The sequence below is a fragment of the Cygnus atratus genome, chromosome 24 (assembly GCF_013377495.2).
Source record: "Cygnus atratus isolate AKBS03 ecotype Queensland, Australia chromosome 24, CAtr_DNAZoo_HiC_assembly, whole genome shotgun sequence".
NCBI classification, from domain to species: Eukaryota; Metazoa; Chordata; class Aves; order Anseriformes; family Anatidae; genus Cygnus; species Cygnus atratus.
In genome coordinates, this window is record NC_066385.1 from 529,712 (window position 1) to 555,560 (window position 25,849).

The following is a 25,849-nucleotide window of genomic DNA, read 5'->3' on the forward strand; positions in this document are numbered from 1 at the left end:
TTTTAAAGCAGTGTCAGGGTCTCAGTTCAATTTTAACATCAAAAAAATCATTCCAAAAATCTTACAGATTCTGGAGGGCAACACCACAATGGCCAGCAGAAAGACAAGGCTAATGCCTTCATGAATTCCAAAATAGGTTGCATACAATGCTTACTTTTAGATAAAGATATTAGTGACAAAGAACATAATATTTACTGATACCTGATTTTGAAGGGCCGACATCAGTCTGTCCTAGCTGTTTTTTTCTTTTGGCTTCTAATACCGGGTTTTCAAACTGAGTTTTCTGGTTAATATGACTGTAGACAAAAGGTAGGATCAGGAATTCAGAAGAAAGCATCCTGCATATTTCACAGAAATGACTACCACAAAAGACACCCTACAAATACTATTTTTTTTATTATTTATCTCGGATTAATACCCCAGAGGAATGAATGCTAAACTATCATAATCAACATGGAAAGCATTTTTTTTCCTTTCAACAACTTGATTTACTTTAAAAAAAATGTAATTATACTTCTTGCAACTATTAAGTAGAGTGCACATTCATTCCACTCTGCAAACTTCCAAAAGTTTGTACTAGATTAAATAGAGATCTCTTGATCCCAGCTATGTGTTGCTTCCATCTACTCATAACGTTTACAAAACTAGCCGTCATCTTTTTAATAATAGATACTGGAGTAGTATAGCAGAATGCGGAAAAAAACTGTAAGTCTGAGCAGGACTTAAACCTCTGTGTTGCCTTTGCAAAGTCAAAAAATATTAGCTTGTTCTGTGAAGCTAATATTTTCAACTCTGCTAATTTTCCTTTCCATGGTTAAAGAAAGGTGTCATTTCCTCTGACCTGAATTAGACTGAGAAGAGCATTTACAGCAGTTACTTACTTGTGACTGGCCTTTGGAGACAGCTGTGAGATGTAAGTTACTCTTGCTCTTTTACATTTAACAGGTGCCACTCTTAAATCAAGTGACCCCATTTTTATTACAGCTAAGAAAAATGACATGAGCTCATTCTCATTAATTAATTATTTTGGTTGCTACTTGCTTTCCTTCCCTGGAAGAAATACATTCCGATAAGTCAATATGGTCACACTAAGGATCTTCAGCGCTTCAGAAATGTGCATCATGGCCTTTTGAACTGTTTCTACTCAAGATAAACTATATATAGTGCTAAACAAGTGCTTTGTTACTTTCTGCTCAATTTATGACTACATCAAATTATAATTAGCACTTACTCAACATAATACGTTCCATATTGTGGGTCTTCTATTTTTTCCCATCCATAAGGAAGTTCTATAATCAGAAAGAACAAAATTATTCATTACAGTTGAAAACTGTATCAGAACTCTGCAAATATCAGAGCTTTTAATAAAGAGAGGACAGATTACAGGCTCATGAAAAACATTAATTATATAGATGTAACTTTTTTCCCTCTATTTGTTTGAGGCTGGTCCTTCTGATGAAAAGATATTAGTCTCTTCCAGGGAATATGGAACCTTATACATCTCACTCTTTCTTCCACTGGATGAGGAAACTTGTATTTAACAAAATCACATCACTTTAAGCCTATAATAAACTTAAAGACAAGGTACAAATTAACTTATTTAGAGAAAAAGAAACTCTCTAAAAAAGAAAGGTGAAGAAAAATACCTTATTTTAAAATAATGTAATTATCAATCATCAGTTTGATTTGATAGCTGTTGACTTTTCTAACTAGGCAATATAAGTATGGTTGCACAGTCTCTACCCAGAAACACACAAGAAAGAACTATAAATGCCCCAGTATCACATCTCAAGCTTGTAAAACAATGCACCTCCATTCCTCTTTAACTTTCAATTTAAGACCACCTTGCAGAGGAAATGCCATCTTTATTTATTCTATTAATAACATCAACATACTTCACTGTATTCTGACAACATTTCACTTTGGAGTCAACCCAAGTAACCTGCAGCCAGAAATGTAACAGGCATAAGCGAACCTGATTGTTCTGAGGTTTACAATATAGTGCCGACACCCCAAAACCAGCCAGTGTTTGTTTAGGTCTGTCAGCATCAAATTCAGCACAGACTGCAAGGCCTGCCAAGACAACGAGAGGCAGTTCTGTACTGCTGCAGTTTGACTGCTGCTGCAGCTGTGGCAAGCTAGCTGGTAGTGGCTAGTGCTGGGACTGCCTTAGGCTTCCCTACATTTGGGGTCTAAAATAAAAAAAATACTATATCTTGCAAAGATTTTTTTTAAAAACTATTATAGATTTCAGAAAGCTCCTTTTCATGGCAAATACACAATCTGGTAAGACAGTGCCCAGCAACTGACCATTACTGACCAGAGGTGACAAGCTGTTAAAACTGGGGTCCCGTTATTCTACCTTTATTGTTCTAGTTATTTTGACCATAGAAATTTAAATATTAGAATAACAGACAGAGTCAGGTAGCTAGACATTTTGAAGGATAAAATTTCTGTCTAATCTTGTTTGAGGCTGCCCTAAGTTTGAAGGTAACAACAATTTTCCAAGCATCTGACAGCATGTTACCACTTATTAATATCAGCATCACTCCACGGGATTTGACAAAACACCCATTGGGACTATTCATTTAGATGTTGTTCACTTGGATATCCTGCATCTCTCTCTTTAAAGTGCTCTTTTTATCCTGTGGTGAGCTGCACGTATGTTTAATAAGCAGCAGTATGAGTCCGTTGCTCCAGCTGGCTTGATTATGAATACATGATTGCTAGCCTGTGCAATTTAAGAAGACAGGCCATTCTGAGTCTGCCTCAGCTTTTGCAACTTGTCAGGCATTTGCTGAAGACAGAGCTATTTGGTACTCTTGATTAGCTGACTAAATTGCATGACTATGTAGGAAATGGTTGCAGGAATGTCTGTAGGTCAATCATGAACCTGACCTGTAAGTCTTAAAGCAGCAGCATGAAGAGTTGTTCCCTTTGCTTACACGTTCAAATATTACATCACAACACATGCAGTATGTGTTACTAGCAATAGGCACTATGCTGCATTTTCATTATTCATACATTCTAATACTTATGGACCTTTTCTTCCTGCCATATTCCACTCACATAAAAATTTCCAGTGAGATCACCACTGATATATCCAGCTTTCTCCTTAGCGATGATACTTATTGGAACAAAATATGCCATCCTCTTCTCAGGAATGCAGATATATCCATGATTCAGTCAGATTCCACTGCTCCAGGGAAAATATACTATTGTCTTTCCCAGTCTTACGTAAACTCTTATTGCCACCACACTATGGACACTCATTGCTATACTCTGCTCCAGAGTCAAGTGTCTCAGGAAGAAGCTTCTACCACAGCAGTAATGGATCTTATCCAGCTCTGATAAACTCAGACATTTATCAGAGGTGACAAATGAATTCTGAATATCTCACCTCCATCTTCACAATCTTCAGGAGCTTTGGCTTTCTTACAGAGCCGAGGATCAAGCCACGTGGTTGTCTTGGTGTTGTGACTGTGGAGCAAAATGCAGCCCATTAAAAGAAGAGGATTTCCACAGACTGAAGAAATTTTGGTTTTCTTTAACTTTTAAGTATTTACTACCTTGGGCAAACCGTAGTCTTTTGACAATTTAACCTTTATTTATGCCTCACCAAATCGTAAAATGCTAAACAGAAAAGACAATGATGCTGCTCAGAGGTACCAGCACGCTGGAGATCTCCAGGACAGATGTGAAACATTAGCGCTACAAACACCATCCCCTGCCCCTAAAAGCTCATTTGGGAATATTAACTGTTTCAACCTGAAAGGAGAAAACATTTTTAGCCTTCTCTTATGCTTAACGCTCAGTTAGGAATTTGTTTCTTTTGCCTCAGAATTCATAAATGAGAATTCATAAATTTCACATGTGAACTGCTTTCCTATCCTGATCTTTAATCTGTGCTGCTTATCTTTTTAAGCAGGCATTCCAAGCCAGGGAACACATGTGGGAAAGAAAGAATAAACAAATTGGCGGATTTCAGAGAAATTTGTCACAGTAAAAGTTTGTACGGTGTTGTACCTTACCTAGCAATACCCACCCAGCTTTTCACTTTGTGAAATACATAACTCATATTACAAACAAACTGACTACTCATGTGGAATCATAAGACTTTCCTGCGCGAAGGCAATCATATCAAGTATGTAGTATAATGATTATCAGTACAGAACAAAACAGCAGAAACATTCAGAATTCCATGCAGAAATATAAGGAATAAGAACAGGAGAGGTGTAAGAGCAGCAGACAGCTTCCCAGACTGCAGCTCATCAGCACGTCTCTCACAATAGCACAGTAACTCCTCGGCGCTGTCGGGCTACTCACTCGATGAAGTAGATCATGCCAGTGTCGGTGTAGGCCATCTCCCAGTTCTTGGGCAGAGGTTCCAGGGTCTCATCCCTTGACAAGTAATTTCTGAAGTCCATGGAGCTGCTTGTCTGGTTGTAACTGGGAACAGGTTTCATCCAGTCAGAAGAATCTGAATGTTTTTCTTTGTTTTCTGCAGTTGTTCAGGGAAAGCGTTACTATTTGTCAGATGCTTATGGTGTTTCTCACTAAGCACCACCCTCTTAATCTGGCTATGAGAGAATGTCAAATACATTCCTGGATGCGATGAGCATTTTTCCACTTTTTTTTTAAGCTATGAACTTTGAAAAGTTGACATGAAAACACTGAACTCCGTTCTGCCCCTGCCAAACAGAATTAACCTTGTATTATTCGTCTGAACCTAGGCTGAAACATCAATGCTGGCAGAAATCCAAGTTGACTACTTTGTTTCCCTTCCCATATACCGTTTGTAATGCCACTGAAAATAAATAAAAAAAAATCCTACTAATATTCCTCAAAGCACCAAAACTGAAGTGCGGAAAAGACCCAAACTGCCAATAAAATAAACACAACCCTCCTGCAATCCACAAGAAGAAAAAGCTCCCAAAAATCCCTGTAGAAAACTCTTAACTGCAAGCCTTGGCCCTGCAATTTAGAGGTTATGCTCGGTGTCCTCAGCTACACGACTATGTCCATGACTTTCACATAACCACCAGCCAGGCCACCGGGCCTCTGTGTGCTGTGGTGCTGCCAGCCCTAAAGCTCGCAAGGCTCGGGCAAGTCCGGTCGATATAAGTCTTACACACACGCAAATGCAGCGTGACGGCTTCTCTCCACCGTCACTTCTTCCCCCTCAAGATGAGGAACCGTTACAGCAGAAGGAAAAGGGTGTCCTGACAATCTCTGAAACATCCCAGCAGACACTGGTCCAGTCTCAACGTGCTCTGCTTTACTTCCCTCCACAAACACCCCCTTAGGCAGTTTCAGGTTGTGTGACAGTTCCCTTAACCAGAATAATATGAAAATTTTACAGTATGAGTTAGTATTGCCCCTTAAACTGACTGCTTCACTAAAATCTCCTGCATGCAGTAATCTTACTGAAATGAAATGATTAAATTTACAGGGTATGAATTATATTCTGCAAAGGGATTCTGTCGTACAGATAAATTTTTCCTTCCCTGTTGTAACTGGCCACTACCCAGCACTACATGTTCTCTACTGAGCAGTGCATTTTATGATGCAATTGCACATCTGGCTGAGAGAACAGCTGTTTCTTTTCAAAATCTAATTTCAAAGGAGAGTAAAAACACCCGTCTGAGTAGAAAACCACCTTCAAACTTTACCAAAACTAAGGAAGCGCTTCAAGCAAGCATGAATGCTATCTGTAAGCTTCTTATTCATTCATGAAATACTTCAGGGAATTTTTTCCCTTTGTAACCAACCTATCCCTCCGCTGCCATTAACTGCTTCCTTTTCCTCCTCTTCCTCCTCTTCAGGGAGAGAACTGTCCATCCTTTGCATTTTGCTGACTGATGTGGTTCTTTTCCTTTGTGATTCAGTATCAAAGTCATTGTCGAAAAGAACTTGGTCCACTGGATCGGGCTGAAAGGGGCTGGGCTCTGCTGGAGGCTTCGGAGTACCATAAAAATTACCTGACAATGAGACAGAAATCATGATAATGAAGGCACTAGTACTTGCTGAAAGTACTGGCAATTGTAGTGAACGTTTTATTGCCCATGTAATGTGTCTGGTGTCAGGCCTTAACTGTAACTTCCTAAGAAAGACATCACCACCATCAAAAACCAATCAATACTCAAAAACTATTTATTCCTACAATGTGGTTTTGCTCATGATTATATTGTACATCAGAGAACAAGACGTTTAATTCAAAATTTCTATCCTGCCACAGGTTTTCAAAGAAAATGAATGATTTGTTATTTTGCATGGAATTCACTAATGCTCCAGAAAGAGACTTGGGGAACAGTCTTAGAGAAGTAAAACACTGAAGATCAATTGCTCTTATTCTGTATACCGGTTAACTGACTTAGAGTAATGTACATTAATAGAAACATGCTGAAGTCAAAAAGCAAAGCAGTATGAGCAGAAACATAAAATATCTATTTGCATTAAAAAAATACAACTAACTGATTTTTAAAATACAGTTCTACATTTTTCTACTGACAACATACATGCTGTTAATACAGTTCCATCTAAAAATGATTTGTAGTTAAGAAAAATAAACTGATTTTTTCTTCAGTATTTTCTTTCGAAACACAAAGATTGAGAATCATTTGTTTTCTGGAAAAGAATTTCAGCAACTGACCTCTCTCCTGACTGCTCATATGATTTTTATTAGGGAACTGAGCACACAGCAAGAGAGCGTCCCAGAATTCCTGCTGGGTTCACATTTGGTGGCTGGATTTTGATTTGACCGTATTAAAAAAAAAAAAGAAAAGAAAAGAAACCCAGATAAAGGGTAACTCAGGAAAAAAAAAGTACCAGTTTACCCCAGATTTGCTTAGGAGATTTCCCCAGACAAGGCAATGTTATTTGACAGCATGCAGCAAGAGATACATAAAACGAGGAGGTACAGAGCCTTTCACACAATCTTCTACTTCAGACATTTGTATTTTTTTTGTTTTTTGACACATTAATCAAATTAATTCAAGTGCCATTAAAACCATCGCCTACCAGAGAAGTCCTCTAGCAGCATGCTTACAGCTATTTGTATTGTATGTCAAAATCAGGCAGCTTTATAATCTGGTAAACTCCGTTTAGCATCAATGAATGCTGCACATGCTCAGCATTTCTGAAAATTTAGTTGATTTCAAATACAACTACGTATTTGAATAAACCTTAAGCCAGATCATATTTCAGGATTTATAAACTTACATAAAAAAAGCAATGTCATTTCTTCTGTTTAAAGTGTCAGGAGGTAAATTGTTCCATTGTAAAAAGCAACAGAACACAGGCAATCATTACTTGAAACATCTGCAACAGGGGAACGCTCTATAGCAGTGCAAGGCTTCTGAGGGTTGAGCCAAACTTGTCCCTCCTCCCTCTTACTGTAAACAAAGATGGGTTTTGGGGCCAGCGCCCCCACCCCCACAATACAGCAATGTGAGGAACCTTAAAGTTATCTCTGGCTGCTATCTAACACTTTAAAACAAAACAAAGCAAAGCAAAGCAAAAGCCCATCACATGATGGCAGTTCCAGAACTCTGGATAATTGCTTCCTTATGGTTCAGTCCCCATTACATTTAAACCAACTTTGCTACAGATTTGGACAACAGAGTCTAGTGCTGTTCAATTTTTCATTGCAAAATCCTTTCTTCCTATGTATCAAGATTTCTCCTGCCTCCCGTTCTTTTGATGCATGCCTCTGAGAAGAATGTCTCTGTTGTCAAAGGTTAAAAAAAATTTACTATGAATTCCTTTATGACAAAATTCTACTAAATAGAGGCAAATATTTTCAGAACACTTCCTCAAAAATGCAACATGGAAAATAATCAGATCATGTAAGACTGGGCAGTAGGACCAGTTGTGATGCAGTAGCAAAAGCAACGAAGTGCCCAAAGAGAGTTTGGAAACAAGACCTATAGTCCTCTCACAGGTACTCCAATATTGCCTCTCTACTACTCTGAGAACCATCAAAGCGGGCAGGAAAAGTGGCACCTCCTGTGTGTGGGGAGCCGTGCTTAGACCACGATTTTGGGTAAGAGCTCTGAATATTTATTCCTGTTCCAACAATCACCATCGACATACCATCATACGTTCCACTTTCTAGCAAGGCTCCACTTTCTTCAAGTGCTTTGAACTGCTCAACAGGAATAAAATTATAGTCTACCCCAGGGACCTCCCCATCTCTGGGAGCCCTTGTAGTGCCTGGAAAGACAGAGAAAACACGCTTGTAAGATACTTAAAATCCTTCTTGCTTACCAAATGCAGCCTGCTGTCAAAATAAGTAAAATCAAGATATTTTTGAAGTTTCATACAACGACGACCTCATTCCACTACGGTAAGAGAACATTCAAGTAAGTGAACAATAATGTATAAAAACTAGGCCAGTAGCCTGCATAGGAATAACAGTTATGATATGGAGAAAGGAACAGGAAAAAAAGCAGGATAAGGTGGTAATTAGAATTTTTTCTTATGCTCAGTGAACTGAAAACTTATGCTGTAGATGCTGACAGTGACCAGGGTCAGGCAACAGCAGTCTGTCATTGTAGGTAGCTGTTTCACACCTGTGGTATTTTAATGCAGTTGTAGGGCTGTTTCATCTTCCCACTGTCTCGTGACCACCCGTACCCATTCAGTAATTTTTGATGAGGTCAGTGTGACTAAGCATACTTGATTATTGGGCCACCAAATCCATAACTGGGCACAAGAACTATTTTTTAACCTTACAGTTGAGAGGACAATTCATCTGTACTCCAAACCCTGGCTATAGGTAAGCTTTTTCAAAATAACCAGTAAATTGCTGTATTAATGCAGAAGTTCTCTAAGTTTTTATGTCTATAATTAAGGGACACACATAGTTATAACAGCTTAATTAAAGCTCTCCCGGTAAGGAATTTACTGATTCATTAAATTGCTATTAGGTTAAAAGCAATAAAGGGATACATCATTTGTTTCAGGGAGCAGCATGAACAAGAGCTGCTAGTAAATAAATTGCATTTCAGCACGATTATCTTTTAAGAAATTCAGAAACTCTTGGGCATGCTCAATATGGTAACGATACTAAACTGAGAACAGAATTCCTGTAGTTACAAAAATGTCAGCTGACAAACTTTTATGTTTTTAGTGCAATTAATATTTAAATACCATCAGGGATGTGCCTTTCAATCAGTGAACCTCTGAGACAAAGTAAAGGATGGTTTCATGGTAATTTACAAATGAAATGGCACATTAGAGTGAAAACCAAAATCAAGACAGTTGGCAGCTGTCAGAGCATCCTGCACCTTGCTATAAAGGTGCTTGCTATAAACCCTCACTCGTGGCAGCAGTAACCTTTAGGCACCTAGTTAAAGACAGGTTGGCACCTGCACTGCTTGGACTGGGCGACGCTAGGTCAGAGCAGAAGGGCTGGCACGACTGACGAGACCTAGGCCCACCCAGCTCCCCTGGCTAATTAAGTCTTGCTGTGACACCGAAGGCCATGCTTGCCCTGGTCCATCCTCTTCTTCCTTGGCCACAGATTCACGCTCCCTCTTGCTGCCACCTCCTCGCGCTTTCTTCTCAGGATTAGCAAACAACAGGTCCGCTGCACCTCCTGTCACTGCAACCCTTTCCGTACGTAGTCCCTCCTGCACCTCCCCACAGCTGTGCTACCTTGCCTAACTACATGCGGCCCTCTCCAGGTCTCAGCTTTGTGCAAAAAAACCAACACGTTGACAGAAAGCATGATGTGTTTGCACTGCTGAGGAAGTGCTGAGGAAGATCTATTTCCCAAGTGGGAAATAATGTGGCTATTCTAACCCCAGCAATAACTGACAAACTTCCAATGAGCTAAACAGAGGTATTCCTGAAATACTCTAAGCTTTGAATTCTGAATTTTTTGTTGTTTTGTTAGTCCATATTGGGAGTTACTTTTCATCGCAACTTTAAGATATGAAGCTATTCTATCTAGCAAAGTCTTTTAACAAACTTCCTGCTGAAAGGTAAAACTACAAACCAGATTAAGAAAGAAGACATTTAAATCTCTCGAATTATGCGATGGTTAGCACAAACAGATCAAATGAGGCTGACCTTTACATACTTACAAGGGATGGTTCTCAAGTAGAGATTGTCTCTGATCACTTGCTGGAGTTTATGGTCTATTGAGCCCTTCTGGAACTGAAGGCTCAAGTAGTGACGCAAGTCTTTGTTGATGACTTTTCCTTAAAATATTAGGAAAAATAAAATAATAATAACAACTTGTAAAAATTAAGCCAAAATTGCCAACAATGACATTTCACTACTATAAATATGTCAAAAAAAAAAAAAAAAGAAAGAAGCAGCAGCAAGCCTTGGGTTGTTTTAAATGCAACAACTTCAATGGAAAATACATTATTAAAGCCTGATTCTCATCTGGTGTAAATCAGGCCAAGTGATTTTAAGCATAACTGAGCAACAACCACCCAACCTCAGCATCTCCTAAATAAGACAGTGCCAATATTCTGGAAGTGTTTTGAAATAAAAAGTATTAAAATACAAAAGCTATTACCAAAATTAAAACTCTCTACAGATAGAAAACTGCTTCAAAACATACACAGAGATAATACTTTCCATTCAATTTACTGCTATTGTTTAGACACCTGAACTCAGTATTTTGTCACACGTGAGTCTACATTCTTGGTATTACAAAAAGAAAATATTTTCTTTTTAAAAAACACTGCATGACAGAAGATTTTTTTACAATTATTCCTTTGCAATACTTCTGTCAGGTATCATTAGCAAATCTGTCATATCGCTAGATAGCCATGGCCCCTTTAGCACACAAATAACTGAGCTCTTGTGTTACTGCTTCATCCCTCTGACAGAAGGGTACAAAACAATCTTTTGTACCCTGTCATCTTCCCAGAAAGCACATTAAATAGGGTTCAGTGACCCTGATAGATTTAAGTTACGTACCATAGCAGAACACTCACGGCTTCAGGGAAAAAGGCTTTTAGTCTTTGTCTTTAAGAACCAATACAGGAGATGGCCAGTAGCATGCCTATGCTGGTGTATCTCAATGGGAACAAAAATTGGAATGGTCCGTACTTATTTTAAGTCAGCAACAGGTTATGAAACTTAAGAAAACTGCCATATGAGTGATTTTAAAAGGGGCCTCTGAAGTCTGCTGAGACCCAGCTGCTGAAGAAACCACTTCAAAGTGCCGAAGAGAAGGGAATGGGGCAGCAGACACACATCGGTCTTAACACAAAGCTCATCTGCACCTTAAAACCAAGCTTATTGTTCTTATACTAAATGTCGATCTGGTGGGTGTGCTGCACAAAAATCCCTTCCACTACTACCAACAATATTTTCCCAAACCATGTCACTACAGCAAAGTTCATTGCACATTTTCATTTTGCAAGTTTATATCCCCCTTCTCCATACATAATAAATCAGTAATTCTATGCATCACCTAATAGTACCAGCATTGTTGGGTTTGTTTGTTACATTAAAAAAAAACCAAACACTTAAGCAGTTTTAAGTCTTTAACAGCTTAACAACATAAGGTGGAGTGTGGAGAAGAGAATGTGGTGATCTGTCTGGAAGTACAAATGACACACAAAAGAATACAGTGGGTATGACAAAATTTATGTGGCTGAACTTCAAACAAAATGCTGAAAAATGTGATAAGAGAACAGATTATTCTTAACACTGAATCTTGTTCAGTAAAGGAGAACTTAAGATTTAAAAAAAGCTAAAATTGGTTCTGTAACATCATCAAGAACTAGTTAGAAAATATAGGTAACATGGGGAAATCTAAAGTATTCACATGTCTTGACATTTAAGGAAACACCTTGCCTACAGTACTGAAAACCGATTTCCAAACAATCCTGTGTCGAAAATAATCTTCAGCAATTTTCCTGTTCAATTTCCCCACGTTCTACTAAATACATAATTGCAATGCCAGTAAGATCCTGGGACATCTTAACTCCAGGACCTGACAGGAGCAGTGCCCGGGAGTTCCACGGGACCTTCTCGCCATGCCAGGGGCAGGCAGGTGCTTTGTAAGTGTCTCTCAAACGTCGCCTCGTCTGTCACCATTCACCAACAGCACGTCAGGTAGCACCCTCTTCCACCCAAGCAAAACAATGGAATGGAGGAAAACATTCAGAAGGGAAACCGTGCCAGCTTACCTACCAGCCCTCTCTTTGCAGAGGTCTGCCATACAATGGCCCAAACCAGAAAGCGACCGAAAGAGACCCGAAGCCCCCAGAGGAACAAGCAGAAAGCCCCCCGCACTCACACCTCCCGCAGCACACGGAGCTCAGGCCGTGCTCAGCTCTAGCCCTCAGCTCCAAAGTCTATTTTTCACCCTCATTTAATTCAGTCATTTATTTTAAAACTACATTCAGAAACATAAAAAGCATCCTACGGCATTAAGAAGACCCCATAGCATAATCCTCACAGCTTGCCAGGAGTAAAACAAATGATAAATAATTACCGCTAATGGGGGCGGAGTGAGCAGCACAACCCTCTGTGCCCTGCTCCTTCCCAAAGAGGAGACCTGCAGTAACGTGCAGTGCTCCCCTGGGTTACGCGTTCTCTGCTGTTAGGACAGCAAGCCCTGAGCTGAATTCCCCATTTTGCCATCATGAGCCTTTCTTTACAAAGCTTTGGGTTTGCTTCCTGCAGCACAATGAGCAAAACATGTCATGGAAAATGAAAACAAATGGTGTAATCTCCAGCAAGAAAAATATTTTCCATTTGTTACCACAAATCTCCTCATTGTTTGTAGACAAGATGGTTTCTCAACATTAAAAAATGTTTTACCACTAAAGCAGTCCATCCGTCTCCCTGCCAAAGCCAGATCTATAGCACTGCACTTGAACAACACGAGCACATTTCACTTAGGCAGATCAATACGCACGTATTTCACTATGGCAGATGAATCTGGTTGTTAACCATGTTCAGAGTGCTCCATGTAGGGAAAACTTGGCAAGAGGTAAAAATCTGAAATGGACGTACACTTGCAGAGGCTTTATTCACTGATCTCCCCCTCATCGTGTTTTAAAATTTAAGAGCTCATAAGCCCTTTTCAATAAATACAACTCAGTCCCAAAAAAGGAAAACCAAAGCTGTTAGTGAGGATATGCCGACATTACAGGGTTAATCTTAACACTAAAAACCTTGCACATCAGACTCCATTCTGAGACCAGGAAGACTAAGCTGAAGATTGAAAGGACTGCCGGAGGAAAATAGGAGTCAAACAACATACTAGGCAGCGAGAAAATGATGGGAGGTCACATGGAGAACCATATGCATTAGAAAGTAGAAAAATAAAGTAACAGCGAGGATGCTTTAGGCAACCTCTAGGGCTTGTTCTTATGTAAAAGGCAGTTATTTCCTCCTTCTGGAGTTTAACATGCTTCTTTACGTCGTTTCACACGGGCTTCTCAGAAGACCTCACGTATCAGACTCTGAAATGACCTAATAAATGCAAGGTTGCTGCTTGTTGTGCTGCTGAGCTGTCTCTTTTGGATGACACATGAAACACAGCGGCCAGTCGAGAGGAATAATGTACTTTATACCATTCGGCTTTCTAAGATGAACAAGCACAAGCCTCTTACTTTCAGATTTAATTTAAATTAACCACAAGGGAACTGTTTACGTGAGGATATACACACTGCAGTTCAGCAAGGAAAACTAAGCTACTATGAAGGACAAAAAAAGGCTTGAGTAGCACCGCAGCAAAATAAAGTGCTGCGAAGCACAGACGCAAACATGAGCGAGAGAAACAGAGAAGAACAGGGGCAGCGACTTTCATTTCACTCGTCTCCTCACAAACTGCACAGGTGAGAGCCGCTGTTGCTGCTGACCCGAGCAGGGCTACCAACTGAGAGCCGTGGTTAGAGCCAACCTGCCATGGCAGTGATGAAGCGTACTCGGTACAAACAAACGCGTACTGCTACAGCACTGCTAGAAGTCCATACAAAGAAGTCCAGTTCTGAAATACCAATGCTGGTAAAACAGCTAAGGTGAAAGTTTTAACAGGCAAGTAATTGCTAAGAATTCAGTCCGTGAGGATTTTGTCGCTGCCCAATGATAAGCGACAGCAAAATAATTTCACAAGCATTTCTGAACAGTGCTGCTAATCCACGGAACACCTGACATGTGCCCGCACAAGTCACTTTGAAGGCCTCGTGGAAACGCCACGTTTCCTCTCAAAAAACACCGAGAATTATAAAAGCAAATTTCCACGGCCCGTTCAAGGCACGCCACTTCCCCGGTAGGTCACAAAGCCGCCGCGGCTGTGCCCTCACCGCGGAGTCGGGCCTGAGGGGGCGGCTGCGGAGCGGGGATCGCGGCCCCGGGGCCTGCAGGCGCTCGGCGCGGGTCCCGCGGGCGAAGCGGGGGGGCCCGGCCCGGCCCTGTCCGACGGGGCCCGGCGACTCCGGGCCGCCCCCTGCCGGCTACGCGGGGCCCATCCAGCAGGGCCCAGCCAAGCGGGCCCAGGCCGCCCGCCCCTCGCCGCGGCCTGCGCGGGGTCCCGGGGCAGCTCGGGCCGAGACGAGGCGGCGGCAGGCGGCGGGGCCGCGCCGGGTCCCGGGGCGGGGCGGTGGAGGTGCGCGGGCGCCCGGTCACACCGCTTAAATCCGCTCAGGACCCCCCGCTCCCCGGATTAACCTCACGCAGCAGCGCCTAAGAGGGTTTTGGGGGGCATTAAAGAATGAAAAAGGCGCGGATTAGATACCGCTACATAAATTATTTTGCTGCATGGGCAGCGCTCGCCAGAGGCTTCGAGCAGCCCGTACCCACGAGAGCTCCAGATGAAACGCACCGAGGGGCAGCAACACGGATAAAGGGCCTTGCTCAAAGGCAGCCAGCTGGAACAGGAATTGTCTGGGCTGACCAAGTGGAAAACTTCCTATTTAATTAAATCTAGGATATTATTACATAAAGTAAGATTAATTGACTTGAGTATGCAAAAGGCATTTAAAGACACTTGCAGGTAAACAAACCAGGTACGTCGCTCTAGGACACCGAAGTTATAATTAGTGTGCAAGACATTAAATTTATGATACTCCCCGGCAACTACTCACAGCCGATAATCGAGCACGAGTTACAGATCCAAATACATGCATTCACTGCATACAATAAGTTCTTCCTAAAAGCATGAAGAAGAATCACAGTATTCACAGAACAAGCAAAACAAAAGACGGAAAAGCTCAGCAGTAACAGCAGCTTTGGCACTCGCATCACAAGGCTGCCCACCTAGCAAACATTCCGCTGCGTTCTCAGCACAACACGTAGGAGGTTCAAATTACTTCAATTAAAGATGAAAGAGAAGGCAAAATATTGAGAATGTCTGACCTACTTAGCAGGTGCAGCTTAGCTAAGATTGTGGGGCAGAAATACAGATAGAGTGCTGTGTAGAAATCGGCTTTTCCTTCATGGCAAAAGAGGAGGCAGCAGCCCTGGGACTGCCACAGAGCACAGCTTGGCAGCTGCAGACCACTGAGAGCTCCACGCACACACCTCCACCAAGCACTTCCCCATCTCTCATCAGGGCAGTTCAAACCAGACACACGGACCAAAGGTTTGGACACTGCCTGTCACAAAGAGAGGAGCTCCCTAGAAAAATTCAGGTCAATAAGAAAGTCAAGGTGGCGACCAGATCTGGGACAGCGATCAGTCCGGAACAGATATCCTGGTCCAGATATGGGCTGATCTCCAATAGAAGCAATTTCTGCTTATTCACTAGGTAACAACAACTTCTTAAAAGAGCAATCAGCTGCTGCATTATTTTCTAGGGGACAACAAGAATGAAAATCACTGGGTTCAGTAGACAAAACTTAATAAGCACCTATATGCTACCCAGCAATTACAGGCTGCTTTGGAGTTAGGTTGCTGCAGGACATTCAGAAGACTAAAAGCAGATAATCACCTCAGGAATGTGACATTTGCGCTTCTGCTTGTTTGCCTTTTAACGAGACTCAAACAGCAGTAGGTCCACACTGCTCTGCTCGGAAAGTCTAAATTAATCACGTCTTTTGATTGCGAGATCTGACATCAGAAACTGTCAACCACTTACTGATGTTGAGTATTCAGCTGAGATTCTCCAAACGGCCACAGTGGGCAGGCTTTTTGGCTGAGATATCATAAGGGCATCTTGATTTGCTGTATCACTTCAGTTACGGGTAGTGACATTTAGCTTAGGTAGTGACATTCGTCCTAAAACAGAAATCTGTCAAAAGACGTAAGTTTTCCTCTGCAATATGAACAAAAGAGACAAGGTAAAGAATGGAACTTGATTTTCTAGAATGAGAGGAGAGAGAAGATGTGGGAGAAGAGCCAAATACATAAAAAGCATATATATATTTTTTTAATTTGAAGTGCAAATGATGTATTTACAAACACAAAACAACAACAACAAAACTTAGATTATTAAAGACCATGAAAAAAGAGCAAAAATATATTGTAATCTGTTCTGGCCATACTAACAGGCTTTTCACCTTCTCCCTCAACACAAGACTTTCTGGAGATTTAGATTGGGAGCAGACATAGAGGAGACATCAAGAGCTGAGCTCTCCTGAAATTATTGCCACTGCTATCAGCAGAGGGAGAATCAGAGAAAGATTTGGGAAGTTGTTGGATAGGAAAAGCATCCTGAGGAGACCGGTTCAGCAGCGGCTTGGGGCCTCGCCATCGTGCTGGCCTTGCTCCACGCCCTCATCACATGGCAGCTCCGCTGCACTTCTCCCTTGGTCCCGCACGCCGGAGGTGCGACGCGTGCAGCAGCCCTGCGCTCTGTTCAGGATACAGAAGTGCCGCTCCCACCATCTTCCTGGGCAGCACATCCAGGATCCAGCCACCTCATGAAATTCTGCAGAACTGCAGCAAATAGCTACATTTACAAGGCTCATTTTACAAATCCCATCAAAATAACAGTGCAAGACGAGGCTGGAAAAACTGGCAAGGTTGGGAAGCCCCAAAGCATCGGCACCGGAGGGAGGAAGCAGGATGGGCAGAGAAGAGAGCTGGACGAGGAGCTGCAGGACCTGCCCGTGCAGCACAGCAGGGAATGTAATTCCTCCCAGCAACACAACTAATCCATAAACTTTTAACTACAATAGCAAATCTTGTTTCTTTGCACTGTAAAGAAATCATGGTGAAGAGCATTTGCTGATTACCTGCTGCGCGAATGTTACTAGTGTCAATCTTCTTTAAGGAAAATTGAATTAAGGATCTTTCATGGAGCTGAACTATGGCTGTGTCATTAAAGATATTCTGCAAATTCAGAAAAAGTACAGGGTAAGTATGTCAGATTCATCTAATTACATGCACATGATAGATGTACAACAATTCACAGAATAATTTACATAGGGTCTTTTGTATATAAAATCTTAAGACATGTCATAGCTGCAACAGCCCATTAAACTAGACTCGTTTACTATTTGAAAGCTGAAAAAATATTAAAAGATTTATTTTGAAAGGCTTATTTAATTGGACTTTGTTACAGGCTGTCCAACAAAATCTTGATAATATATTTACAGAAATTATGGTAGAGAGAAGCCTTACAGTCTTAATAAACCATTTAGCATAGCTTTCAAAATACGTAAAAGTTTGTTGTACAAACTTCTGAAATAAACGAAAAAATGTTTCTCCAGATTTAAGAAATAAGGTTGCCACAAACTCATAAAAATATGTACATCCCACTTCACTTTGGCTCTTCCAATTTTTATTAGTAACCTGGCATTAATTTCACTCTTTAATTTCTATTAATGTCTGCCTGCAAAACCAGGAACCAGAATAAGCTGCTTGCTTGGAACTGAAGGCAAAGCACACGTTTACTGAAGGTACTTTGGCTTTTCCAGGGCATTTTCACCTGAGCTGCATCACACCACCCCTTTGAAAGCAGCATTAAGTATCACAACATAAAATGCGCTCAGAAAACACCAGTAAATTTGAGTTTTGACTTGTTAAGCCTACAGATTTAAGAGATTGCTCATCGCTAAAAACGATCTAAGGGGTGATCAACACAAGCCTTTGCTGAACATTGCCTTAAGATCTTCAGTGAATGTGGTGACTGATTCAGGGAGACTGTTTCTCAGTTCTCATTCTTGACCATCACGACATATACGGTGTTGTAGTGCTTCCTTGAAATCTTATAGTGGTGGAAACATTCCACCCAATATACGAGTCCAGTGTTGGTAAACCTATGCAAGAATAATTTGACTTTGTGTTTACTTATGAACTTTTTCATTAAAAGCACTTTAACTTTTGAAGATAACTAAAATATAGTTTGAAAGGTACATCCCCAAACAATCTTTAATAAATACAAAAAGCATTGGCAAATAATGCATGGTTTATTCTGAAACAACAAGCAGAGCTGAAAAGGACAAGTGATGAAATGTGAACAGCAGGAGCCTGTATTCTATCCTTCAGTTTTTTATTTTTGGCAGTATAGGAACAGCAAAATCAACTGTAACAGAAGCCTCTAGATAGTGAATGTCTGTGGCTGGGATCCTCATCTAACCGTGAGAAAAATCCATTGTTTAGTGCAGAAGGAAGAAGAAAGAAAATACTGGCAGAACATAATGGCATTTACAGGGATTCTTTCAGTGCCATTTGGTTGGTATATGAAAATAACACTTGTTACCCAACTAACAATTGCCTCAGTTTGCAAATAGATGTGTCATAGTTGACGATCTTGGAAACAAGGAATAAGGACCCAGCATTATGAATCCAAAAGGTTTTTCACAGATGAAAGAAGCATCTGCTACCATCTACCAAGCACATCCTCCGCCCAGCTCCACACAGGACAAAGTCCATGGTAGGAGAGACTCCTCTGCCCCTGCCCACAGCCCGGGTGGCAGCTCCTGTCTAACCACAAACAGCAAGAAATACAGCTTTTCCTTAAACCACCTGAAGGTAGAAGCATTTACCTCACATTCCAGAACACATACCAAACAAATACAGCATCAGTAAGGCTCGAGTTAAAAGCCTTGCATTACAGGGGCTCTGGTGGCAGAGCACCAATGGAGCACCTTCCTCCGACCTGTTCAGGTGCTGCCAGCAGCTCTTGCAGCAGCGTAATGCAGCTTGACGGTGATGTGCGCCAACTGTAAACTGCAGAAGAAGTTGTAAATTAAGTCCAGCTGTATTTGGAAACATGTAGGTAGGAAATCAACATATAAATGCACTACCAGACTCAAAACCTAAACACTTTGCAATACCCTAATATAATTACATGACTCTCCTTCATCACAGCCCAGCACAGTTTTGTCAAGAGGCATTCATCTCTTCATGAAAGTAAAGTATATTTAGTGGGGTTAACATGAAACACGTATTTCAAAACAAAAAGAGAGCTGATGAGAAATGCTGGTAATTACTGATGGACAACACATTCAATTCATTATTTTTCAATGAATGCTATCTTTTCTTTTGCATATCTCATTAAATCTACAGACATTCTCAGCCTGTGCATGATTTCCGTGAAATGACAGCAGGCGTCATTTTAAGTTTGTTCTACATGATGCACTGGTAGCAAAAGCATAGCCTGATACATTGTCTGCCTACAGCATTAAGGATTTTTAAAATGAAAATCCTTTGAGTGAAGAACTTCAAACTTTCAGATGCCAGCTTCAAATATAATATTATCAGATATAATTACAGTAATACATTGCACACACACAAAAATCCATTAACGATGGAAATAGAGTCAGGAGAATTACAAATGGGTAGGCTTTTCTCTGATAACGCCAAGTATTTTAGTGTAGCTATTATTAAATAGGAGAATGGCAAAGCACAAAGAACTGTACAGCTGTTTCTGATATAAGATCAGAAACCGAAGGAGATATGAGTAGAACTCAAATGATTTAAAATAATGAATGGGTTTCAAATAAAATGCAAACATAACCATTTCCTTCAACTTAACAGTGGGGAAGAAAAATGCAAAAGAACTTTCCACAAAAGAACAGTTTGACCTTTTACATAATGTATGGAGACTTTCTTCTCTCCTTGATTTCGTATTTTCTTTTTTTAAAAAAAAAAAAAAAAAAAAAGCCCTGAACAGATCAACAATCTTTCACCTATTTATAAAGATTTGCTCTATTTTGAATACATATTTTAATTCTCTATTTTTCTCAAGATGCTTCCCACACTTTACTGGGAGGCAGCATATATCACACACAATTCATGGGAAAGACAGAGTGTTTTACAACTTTCTGAAACAACCACAATTCAAGAGAATCTGCTTTTAATTACTGTAGGGTAGTACCTAAAAGCAAAGACGTACATCTTTCCTACTGCTCCCAGAACAGTATTTTGTATTTTGATACTACAAGATGGTTGGGGGGCAAAAAGTCAGTGGAAGAGTTTCTGTGCGGAAAGTCACCCTTGAGATACTGCTGTTTATACACCAGATTAAGTCGTACTTGCAGGTCAGCAGGGAAAAACCATGATTCTCTCTGGCTACTACTGGAGCTGCCCTTTTCCCTCGCCTCCAGCACTGCTCTGCTTGTTCCCGTCCTCATTTTTAGCAGTCCCCACAGTACTTCATCTGCTGAAATGGCACATGATTTCCATCTCAAATAAGATGCGTTCGCACTGATGACAGAAAACAAGAACCCAGATAAAGCGCCTCTGTCACTGCCAGGTTTGAAACAGAGAAAAGGACTTACACGGATATCTAGAAAGATCAATGAACACAGCTTGAGAGCTTGAAACACCTCACAAAACAAAACTTAGATTCGCAAGATCTAACTACGCTTCTGAAAGACAGAAATGCACAGCGTGAGAGACAGCAGGTTTTTGACTTCTCCACAGAAGGTGAATACAAGGCACAATTAGCAGGACAGAATGTGATACGCTGGGAGGATCGTGCCGGTGATGAAGCCTGTATGGTGACGCTACACAGGGCTGAAGCATATTAAAGGAGCACGCTACAGAAACCTAATGGGACATCACAACAACTAGAATTGGTAATACACAAACTTGCTCAAAAATTTTATAATACTGGGTTGTACTAATAATAGCACTGACTACTTTATTAAGGCTTCCTAATCACACACTCAATCTCTTGCTGAGTTTTAATCAGTGCACAAATGACTACACCTACAGAGGCTGTCTGGCAGGAGTAGTATCTGTCGCTGCTACTCTTGTACTGTGAGCTACAAAATCAGAATCCTCTGTAGCTGTTAGGGTTATACTAATACATTAAAAAAGATAAAAATAAAAATAAAAATAAAAATAAAATAACCCCCCCCATACGCAAAGACAAGCACCCAGACAATAGAAGTGAATTTCCTCAGGATAGCTATGGCTTGTTTTTCCCAATTTATAAACAGCCTGCCACTCATTTCCTTAAATTTCCAATGTGTGGGGTTTTAGTTTATTCACACTAGAGAAAATGATTTATTGAGACTGCAAGGAAACAATTTGCTCTGGAAAGCAGAGTTAACATACACAACTGAACAGAGTGTTGTCTCAAAACTGTTCTAATACTAATTCTTCCCTTTGATAACCTGCAGCTGATGTGTAAATTTAAAGTTACCAAGCACTTAATGAGTGTTGTTTAAATAGCCCACCCTAACAAAGGATTCCAAACAGGGCACTTTTACAGGTTAACCTATTGCAGCGTTGGGCAACAGCTGTCTGCCCCGGTGTTTGCCCTAAGTGAGCGTCACATTTCACATACAGACATATGTATAACATACCATATCTTATTGCTTAAGCAGCATGAAGTTCTATAGAATGACACATTTCAGTCATATCCCCAAAGAAAAATGTCCTTGCAGCTGCTCTGTGTTACACAAGCGATTTAATCTGTTTGGGACTTGGCATTATTTTCCCAACAGAAGGGTACATGTTCACATGCCAAGACCTTTTTTTTTTCCTTTTTTTTTTCTTCCCAGTGTGCTCTGATTAGAGCTTATTCAAATAATATACAGGCTTATTTTTAGCCTGCTTTTCATAGGAAGCAAGACGTGCAATTATACTGTGCATAATTTCTAGGCCCACTAACCTATTTCAGTCTGGAGACTGGCAGAACAGAGTTCGACAGCGATACCGTAGTTCTGTTCTCCTGAGACACAGCAAACCCCTTCGGTGACTCAGCACCGCAGCCAGCAGCAGCTCGCCGCAGAGCTCGCCACTCGGCTCCGGCCACGAGCAGCAGGGCGAGCTCCCTCCTGCCTGCCCGAAGCCCGGAGCCCACGGCAGCAGGCTCTGCCCAGGGATGCCAGACCCATCCCAACGTCCCCGCTTCACGTCGCTTTAACACAGCTGTTCTCGTGAGAGCCCAGTCTATTTCCGCACAATAGCTCATGCCGCTTACACTTTCTTGTTGAACAGACAGCTCTGTCCATACCAACTCGGGCTAGAGATTTGCTCTCTTACCACAAAAAAACTATTCGCGTACAGTTCAGCTTTGCACACTGGGATCAGATCGGCCACAAAAAAATGAAGAATCACCATGAACCGCATCCAAAACTGGCATTTTTCATCCTCTCAGCTTCCTCTCCCTACGGTCTCCAATTGTTCCTCACCCATCACTGACCTTTGTGGAGCAGAGTAATTTACACAATTATTTTTTTTTTTTTGAAAAGACAGGGATAGCAGCTACCTTATTTTCCATCTGTTACACTCTGGTCTTCTTCCTCACTTTTAAACCAATAAAGCCCATTTCAAGCTACGTGTACCCAAACCCCAGGCCAGGGGGCAGTGACTGCAAGGCGGCGAGCACTGCCCTGGGCTCGGATAAGAGCAGAACGGGCAGGGTCTGCCTGCCACGCACCCGCCACAACTCGTGTGGCAAGCAACAGAGCCGCAACGCGGCTGATGGGAGAGAACTCAAGCTTCTCAGACAGGCTTTTCAAGGAATTCAGGAAATCCCAGCATTTCAAAGCACAGGCTGTGACATTCCCTAAGGATAGCTGCTGCTATGCCAGAGAGAGGCAGTGCAGCAATAAATTCAAGCTCCAGAGAACACCGCGGTGCCTCACTGTGCTCCCAAGGACTCCCAGGAATTTAAAAATATCAGCGTTAAGTTCTAGGTCAGCACTCCTCTGCATCAAATGAACAAATGTGCTGTGGTCACAGCTGTATTGATTACAGACATCTTAAAGTTTAACTGGAAAACAACAACACCTCCCACAAAAAGCTCCCTTTTTGCCTAATGTGTACACTCAGCAAAATCCCTTTAACTCCAGATGTGCACTGGCCATTACTAACACCAATGCCTGACTCACGCACATTTCACATTTCTCTCAATTTTGGAACTGAGAGAAGCATTATTCAGTCTGCCACAGTAACTAAGGATCAGGATACACCAGCGTGTACTGTAACTCTTGGTAAGAAGCGAAGAGCATCTACCAAAGCAAAGTCCCTACAACCGCCCGGAGACTGAGCATACGGAAACCCAACACGCGCTGTCGCAGGAGTGAAGGCTGCGAAGTGTTTCTTATAGATGTCCTCTCAAGCCTGGTTGGAAGGAAACAGGTTTGTGTTTCTCACAGATTGTTCAACACATTTCTCTGCAAAAACAAGCTGGTTAGAGGAAAGTATAAACGGTGACATTTTAAAGTTCTGGCATAAACAGCACTGCAACTTTTAGATTGCCTAAGTCATATCAATTTCATAAAAATAAAATAAGAAAAAGACTTCCTCTCAAAACACAACCTACAAAGCAGCATTTAGTGTCAACTGTAGTTAAGTCAAACCCGTAAGGAATCCAAAAAGACTTAAATTTTTTTCCCCAGAATGCCTCTGCAAATGTACTGCAAATGTACTGAACATCCACTATCTAGCTTTATTGTAAGTGTATCCAAATCACAGTGTTACTAACAGAAGCCTAAAAGAAAGAAAAAACACTTATAAGACCTACCAGCATCTTTCAAAATACTTCCAATCTGGGAAATAAGGCAATTTTCTCTTTCACCTGTATGCAGACTTCAGCCACGAACACTTTCCGTCATTTCCTCGGCACCACGTCTACGGGGGAAGCTGCAGCGGCAGAGCCAGGAGGCAGCCCAGGGCCCGCGCCACCAGGCTCACCGGGGTCTGCTCCGGTTCAAAGCTCGGCCGCGGAGCAGCCACAGCCACCCATCACCCTCACAAATCTCACTGACTTCGTTCAGTGAACTAGAATTTGTTCTAACTTAATTTTGAACATCTTCTGCAAGGAAAATTGTGTTTATGATCTTAACGGTATGTTGTCAAAGTAATCATGTAAGGAAAGAATATTTCTCTATGCGTTGATCCTTGTGCAATATTAAAAATGAAAGGAATTTATCTTATCCCTCACACAGCATATCCTATTATCTGATCACTGTTCATTTACTATGATTTATTTTCAGTTATGGCACCCAGGATTTTCAATTAAATAAGAAATACTGCTTTCTCTGGAAAGAACATGCAAGAAGAGCTAAATGCCAGCAAAGAGGACCTGCTCAGCTTTTGGGATTCTGTTGCTCTCTAGCAAAGTACAAACAAGAACTGAAATAGGACAGACTCCTAGCTCATCCTAGCACAACACTTCCCTGCAGAAGTCCAACTACGATGCAAGGCGCAGATCGGAGCAGTCAACCCAGTGCAATTACACCAAAGGTGCTGACCCGTGACCTCCAAAGCAGGTCAGGAGCGGTGCACATCATTGCTGCTGACAGCTACTGCCTGTTCAGAAGAGCCGCCAGAAGCGACTCCACGCTCACCTCCGCAGTTTGGCCTATTAACTGGAGTTACTAACAAACGTAGGCAGGTGATACAACCCTACTCCCTCCTGCCACCTGTGCTGCGGGAGAGGCGGGGTGAGGCAGATACTTGGGGTCAGCTCCTGCCGTGAGCACCCACTGCCAGCACCTGCTCACAGAATCGCACTACGGTGAGGTCAAAGGGACCCGACCCTGCAGACCACCCGGGCTGGCCCCCTACCCAAGCAGGGTCCCTTAGAGCAATTGATTCAATTTAAATCTGCACCTATGGAAACTTCCAGGTGGACTGTGCACAGGACTTCAGTGCAACATGCTCAGTATGTCCGATTCACAAAACCACAGTCCAAAAACATGGGTTAATTCCTTCATTTAACTTTAAAATCTAAAGCACCCTCCTCCCATAATCTATTTGCATGAAAACACATCTAAAGATCAAGCAAATTGCCAAAGTAGCTATTGTGGAATCTCATTTGTTCCTCAGCACTGCTGGACAGTAACTAGAAGATATCTGCAATAGCAGAAGCCAAACACAAACTAAGAAGGACCAACAGTACTGTGCTGTCACCATTTGATTTCTGTGCTTCTGCAGGGAGGAAAATTAAGTTGTAAGTAATTATGCAAGCCATTAATACCACAAACCACACAGCACACTAATTATGACATTTCAAAATACATTAAAAAATTAGAAAATGCATATTTATTCTAAACCAGGATTTTGAAATTCTCTTCCACAGTTATTCCAATGAAATGCTCAAATTTAGCAGTATCTTAACCTGGCATGTCTGGGGAAATGCTGACACTAAAAACCATACCCTCTGAACAATGCAAACAAAAGGCTCTCTCCTTTTTCTAGAGAGAAATGTAATTCAGAACTAACATTCAGAGATTTTTGTAAATACTTTTTCAACCTAATAAATTCCTTCATACCCAACTGCTAAAAAGCAGTGTTATAGTTTCTAAAGCTGCTTAAAAACAACTTACAAGCTTGCTATAAATTTGCTCTCCAGACTGTTATAACCTGTGATGAGTAACCCGTGAGAAAAACAGGTGCAGGGGGTAAAAATGGAAGGGTGGCAACATTCACAGACTAGTGCAAACTAAATCATTTCTCTAACGAGAAATAAAAGGCACTGCAGAAAAAAATATTCCAGAGGACAGACTACTGTACC

General features: G+C 41.4%; 1 protein-coding gene and 1 long non-coding RNA gene across 4 annotated transcripts in view; both read right to left on the minus strand.

Annotated features, from left to right (window-relative positions):
- MAGI3 (membrane associated guanylate kinase, WW and PDZ domain containing 3) overlaps positions 1 to 25,849 on the minus strand; it is a 73,998-nt gene that overhangs the window by 25,498 nt on the left and 22,651 nt on the right. For all 3 annotated transcript variants that reach the window (XM_050715310.1, XM_035561578.2, XM_035561579.2), the window contains exons 2-8: positions 10,092 to 10,208; positions 8,095 to 8,214; positions 5,772 to 5,981; positions 4,327 to 4,501; positions 3,401 to 3,480; positions 1,232 to 1,289; positions 202 to 296 (exon numbers count right to left, since the gene is read on the minus strand). In XM_050715310.1, the coding sequence (XP_050571267.1) occupies positions 202 to 296; positions 1,232 to 1,289; positions 3,401 to 3,480; positions 4,327 to 4,501; positions 5,772 to 5,850 (487 nt within the window). In that variant the 5' untranslated portion in view covers positions 5,851 to 5,981; positions 8,095 to 8,214; positions 10,092 to 10,208. The remainder of the gene's footprint in view (positions 1 to 201; positions 297 to 1,231; positions 1,290 to 3,400; positions 3,481 to 4,326; positions 4,502 to 5,771; positions 5,982 to 8,094; positions 8,215 to 10,091; positions 10,209 to 25,849) is intronic.
- LOC118255412 (uncharacterized) lies at positions 17,971 to 20,533 on the minus strand. Its single transcript, XR_004780938.1, has 3 exons — positions 20,406 to 20,533; positions 18,936 to 19,098; positions 17,971 to 18,185 (listed from the first exon to the last, which is right to left on the minus strand). It is a non-coding gene; the product is annotated as an uncharacterized LOC118255412 (long non-coding RNA).